Below are 5,422 nucleotides of genomic sequence, written 5' to 3'. Positions count from 1 at the left end.
ATATGTTAAATGTTTATGCCAATGAACTGTTTGACTTTGCCTTGCTGATGAATATCTCACATTCAATACAATTTACTTTTTCCCTTTGGAGATACAAATGACATTTCACGCTGAAAAGTTTGAATTATATTGACATTCAAATATCAGACCTAAATGAATTGCACTATAAGTAAATGGTTTATTGCTTATATCAAAATGCTGTTATTCGCTTTCAGCATTATATGTTAATTAATATTTTTAAACAAATTATTCTTTAACTGTAATATTATATAAATTTACATTTTGTTAATATCTATTAGTTCGTTATTGCTGCAACAAAGATTTCCAGGTTGTATATGTTCACCAGACATTTTCAATATAAATCATAAAAGATATAATGATAACAGAAATTGATAAAATTGATATAAAATGTAACGAAAATCAATAGCATGATTTAAAACTGATTCATGTTTGATCAAAACATAATTAATCTAAATTATTCAAAAGTAGGCAAAACGTTCAATGAAATTTTAATGCCTACAGAGGTTTAACATGTTTCGACACATTTAATGTTTAATGTTATTTCATGCCCTTGATAACAAACAATAACGCAATAGTTTCTTTTTTGTTTTGTTCTTTTTTCCGATGTTCAACTTTGAACGGAATTTGAAGAATCAAATATGATTTTGTATATATAGAATATAGATAGTATCTGGTAATTTTATATAACATTGCCATCTTTGTTAATACTTGATGACAGTTGGTTTCAAAGTCGTTTTCAAAATATATATCTGCTGCTTATAGATAATCAATTTATTCAATTTAGTGTTAGAAACTTGAGAAATATTACAGTTTATATACATTAACATACTTTAAAGCAAACGACACAGAGACATTTTCTGTTACAATAAAATGACCACAAACTTATTGAAACAACATAGTTTTTCTGTAACACATTTCATGAAATATTCCATTAGACATAGCTTTATACCCTTTTATAATTTTTAAATATTTTCCAGATATACCTCTCTCTGGTGTTCACCATGGTACTTGTTTGTATAATGACACTCGGTTTTAGTACAGTACCGGCCTTCCAGCGCAAGCTGAGTAAGTGTGAGCTTCTAGAGTTCCTTGAACACTCAGACCATCAATATGCTGAAGAAGCCAGGACTAAACTAGGCGACCCTGATTGTTCGGAATCTGTCTACAAAGACAATAACGATTTAGTAGACGACAATCTGTCATGGGAACAGACTCATGAAATTTATGTTGATGGGGAACTAACAACACATAGAACAAACGTGACGCTACCGTCAAAGAGGGTACCGTACTTCGTATTTGACGTTCTGGAGATGATTACAGCCGCTTTCTTCACCACAGATTTGTTACTCCGATTGGGCACGTGTCCTTCCCTTATAATTTTCATTCAATCAATAACAAATCTTATTGACATCTTAGCAGTTGCAGGTTTTTATGTCCATCTCACTGTGATCAATTTTGAAAGGGAGCACAGATATAACATCAGTTGGATACGATTCATTAACTATCTACAAATTTTCCGGGTAATGAGGCTATTCCGTATTGTGAGGAATGTACGTGCCAGCCGTGTACTTACATTCTCTATTCGTCAAAATGGACGGGATATGACATTGCTTGTGTTACTGGTTATGATTGGGGTTAGTACGGCGGCTTGTTTGATTTACTTTATAGAGGACAGAGAAACTATAGACTCTATACCTGAGGCCTGGTACTGGGCAATAATAACCCTAACAACAGTAGGGTATGGTGATATTGCAATAAAACTGGAGCCGGTCGTCTTGTTGCAGCAATTTTGGCAATATATGCAGTTATATTCCTGGCAATAACTCTTCCTATGTTTGTTAATAATTTTCTGATGTTATACCAATTTTCTTGCGTTGAAGACAATATACAAAGTCGAACAAATAATAAAAAGAAAGACCCTTCTCAAATTATGCCTGTACCTAATAGAACAACGAAAGGCTTTTGAATGTCACATCAGTTGTGAACACATATAAAACCATTCATTTTAATGCTAAACAAAATCTGTTAGCAGAACAAAAAAACCTAAGAAATATGACACGATATTCTATGCAAAAGAATGGAAAAACTGCCTTAAGTAATTGTGCAGATGTCCTATGAACACTGTTTTGATCTTTGTAAATAATGCTGTTGTATTTTGGTTTTAAAGCTGGTATCTTCTTACTGTTGATTTAGTATGTAACCACCGGTGTCAAGTGTTGTGCGGTAGCTGTGAAATGTTGCTGATGATCCATTTATTCTATGTCCTTTACAATAATTGATTGGAGTTAAAGCTTGAACGAGGGCGTAAGAGATGATTGTCCATTATCTCTTACAGACAAACTTGTTCGTATCAAATCTGCCATTGGTACCTATCTATTAGTCTTTTTTACCTCGATATTCCTCAAATATACACACATTCTATTTTAATATGTTAATGTAAAATGGAAATAGTTAAGTATTCTTTGGTTTTTGAAGGTCTTTTTTCAATGCAAAAGTTTGTTTTGATATTAAATGCATTAGTTTTTACTGTCAGTGTCATAGAGTAGGTATCTTGTAGTAAGTGTCTATGTCATTTGTTACTAATCTTCGGGAGCCTGTATCACATTTTTGTTGAAGTTATTGATAAAACCATTGAAATGGTATCGTTTTTACGTGGTCCATTTCATTACATGTATATATAATTACAATCCATGTTATTCCATAACCGCAATTCCCGTTATCCACCCTACATTTCGTATTAACTATTTACTAACAATGCAATCATTTTATCATGTCACCTGTAACTTAATCGCCGATGGTCAGTGACAAATGTATGCATCGATGCAGTTATCACATGACTATGTGTTCAGTTGTGCAAAAAATAAATATATTAGATATATCTTGTTTCAGAAGAGTGCGTTTAACTTTTAAAATTACTTTTTAAGTAATAAATATATAAGTCAGTAGAATAATGCATTGTTACACCGATTACCTGTTTGATAACTTTTAACATTTTTTAAAAATCAATTTGACATATATTTCAATTGTTAAGTGAATAAGTCTGTATTTGAAAGTCTGTAATAAAATAAATAACCACGTTGATAGTTTTTTTGTATCACACATAACAACAAACATTTATATTGTTTGCAAGTGTAAGATACAGTATTTCATATATTTATATAGGAGATAATGAATTGTTCTAGAAAAAATATTACTATTTATCGTCAAAATGTTCATACTAAATCTTTTTGAACTTGATCAATATTTTTTCGTTCAAGAAATAGTTTTAAGAATATCCAAATGATACATTTAATATAAAGTTTTCATCAATATTTGAAATACCAATTCACTTTATTGAATCCTTCGGGATCAATGATGCCAGCACTCTTAAGTGTTGAAAATTGAGTACCGCTCAAGCCGTTGCTAGGGGGCGGGGAGGATGTTGCACGTATTCATTTTCCCTCATGTACAGACTCAATCAAACCGAGTCTGCTATTTTCTTGTAATTTTGTTGTGATTAATGCTTCCGAGGGATCACTTTGTTTCGTCCTCAATAGTTTTATTTCAGATCATTTTTACCCGCAATGTTTTTCCCCATTCATTGTCATCTTAGATTTAAACGATATTACTTTTAATCAAAATGGAATTTCATTTAAATAGGAATTTATAATAAAACAAAGATTTAGTAGATACTGTACACTAATTCCACGGAGAATTTTGCAACTGTTAATCAGCCGAAAGTTCGTTTCAATCGTCTTATGCCCGGTAGGAGAAGAGAATATAATGACTAGAACAGCTTAGAAGAGAAACCCAATCGAACGCAAAAGTATCAAAAAGGCGATCTGTCATATTTAATTTCATATATTTATTGAAAAGCTGTTAGAAATATCTAGAAAATGACATTATTGTGTTTTTATATTTATTCTAACTTATATTTTTTTCCAATACTTCTTTCCATCGCGCAATCGAGCAGACCTCTACCTTTAACGGAAGCTCTTCTAAAGTATCAATCGAACAGGCTATTAGTTTTTAAGTGTGACCAATGAAAATTCTGTCTATATTCATTTCTTTACTGTTAATTTTAGCGGAGGTCAGGGTGAAATCAAACGACATTCGGCTGTAAAACATATAATTAGTTCTAATGTAATTTTCAGTCTGAACAAAGACAAAAAGGTTCAATACACTATGGCATACCACATATTGAACACATTTTGAAAAAAACGCCGACAAAATGTCTTTCATAGTAGTCGCATTATGTACAGAAGTACAATAGTACAAATGACTTAATAAATTCCAAAAATATAACCCATTTAGTCGGGTAAATTGCCAGCACCTTTAAAGTATGAAAGAAACAAACGTCTTGACCACTTACTTACTTGTAAAAACAACATTTCTCAAGATCCTTCCCTGGAACTCCCCAATAGTTGAACTATTTTGTAAATGCCTTTGGACACACTACAGCTGGTATGTGTAGCTCGACGGTTTATTAAAAACTTAAAATTGCCGATAGCCTGTCCACGAAAACCGCCGGTTTCGTCTTCCTACCACATTTTCGTCAGTATGTGGTACTCCCGTTTGTCCAAGATATTCCGCGTACATTCCAATTGTGAACCGGAATCATTGACTTTAACATGCGTCATCACTTTTGCTAGTTTTTTAATTTCAATTCATAAAGATAAATTTAACAAAACACATTTAAGATATTTCCTTTTTTTAATGTAAAATATTTTGAAGACAAATATAAGCATTTGGCTAGTTTATGATCAATCCTAAACAAATCATATAATATCAAAAAGCTGATTCCTTTCTATGAATATATCAAATAAGGTCATTAAGTTTAAAAACGATTTATTTATACACTGGTTTAAAGTGTTCCCTTTTAATCGCTTTATCAATATTGATGAATACCTTTCAGCAGTAAATGGTTTGCGACTTTCCAATAATTACAGGTGGCAATAAACGTTAATATGATCACAGTGATTGCATAATTTATTGATTATTGAGGGATGTCAGTTTGTAGAGCACACTTCACGCTTGTTTTTTTTATTTATGAATCACGTTATAAGTCACCTGAAATACATTTTAGTAACCCCGCTGTTACAACATTCCCAATATTTCTCTTTCCTCTGCCTTAAGCATAATCTTTTGACAGAATAGCTATATGTTTATATATCTAGTGTATATTTCAGATGCTAGTAACACGTTGAAATTTGAAATAACAAAGGTGATCTCTATGAAGAAATGAAAACAACGGATCTATATGATTGCATAATTGGTTTAATTGAGTTTGTTAATAAGGGATTATTTAATTATTTAAGCGTGTAATATGCCCCTTATTTCGTCTTAAACAATATTCAATTTTTAACATTAACGTGCTGATTTCAATCCTCTCGTGGAACTAGATTTTTTTTCTTTTTTGTAA

General features: G+C 31.6%; 1 protein-coding gene across 1 annotated transcript; it reads left to right on the top strand.

Moving 5' to 3' along the window:
• Nucleotides 1-1,022: 1,022 nt before the first annotated feature.
• LOC132745089 (potassium voltage-gated channel subfamily A member 7-like) lies at nt 1,023-1,844 on the top strand. The gene has a single exon (XM_060733916.1). The coding sequence runs from the start codon at nt 1,023-1,025 to the stop codon at nt 1,842-1,844; it is 822 nt and encodes a 273-aa protein (XP_060589899.1).
• Nucleotides 1,845-5,422: the final 3,578 nt, after the last annotated feature.

The sequence above is a fragment of the Ruditapes philippinarum genome, unplaced genomic scaffold, assembly GCF_026571515.1.
Source record: "Ruditapes philippinarum isolate M1 unplaced genomic scaffold, ASM2657151v2 ctg3035_1_1_1_1, whole genome shotgun sequence".
NCBI lineage: Eukaryota > Metazoa > Mollusca > Bivalvia > Venerida > Veneridae > Ruditapes > Ruditapes philippinarum.
This window is presented reverse-complemented; position numbering and strand designations above follow the sequence as displayed.

Excerpts from the sequence above, each read along its gene's own strand:
- LOC132745089 (XM_060733916.1), top strand. The coding sequence starts at position 1,023 with ATGGTACTTGTTTGTATAATGACACTCGGTTTTAGTACAGTACCGGCC.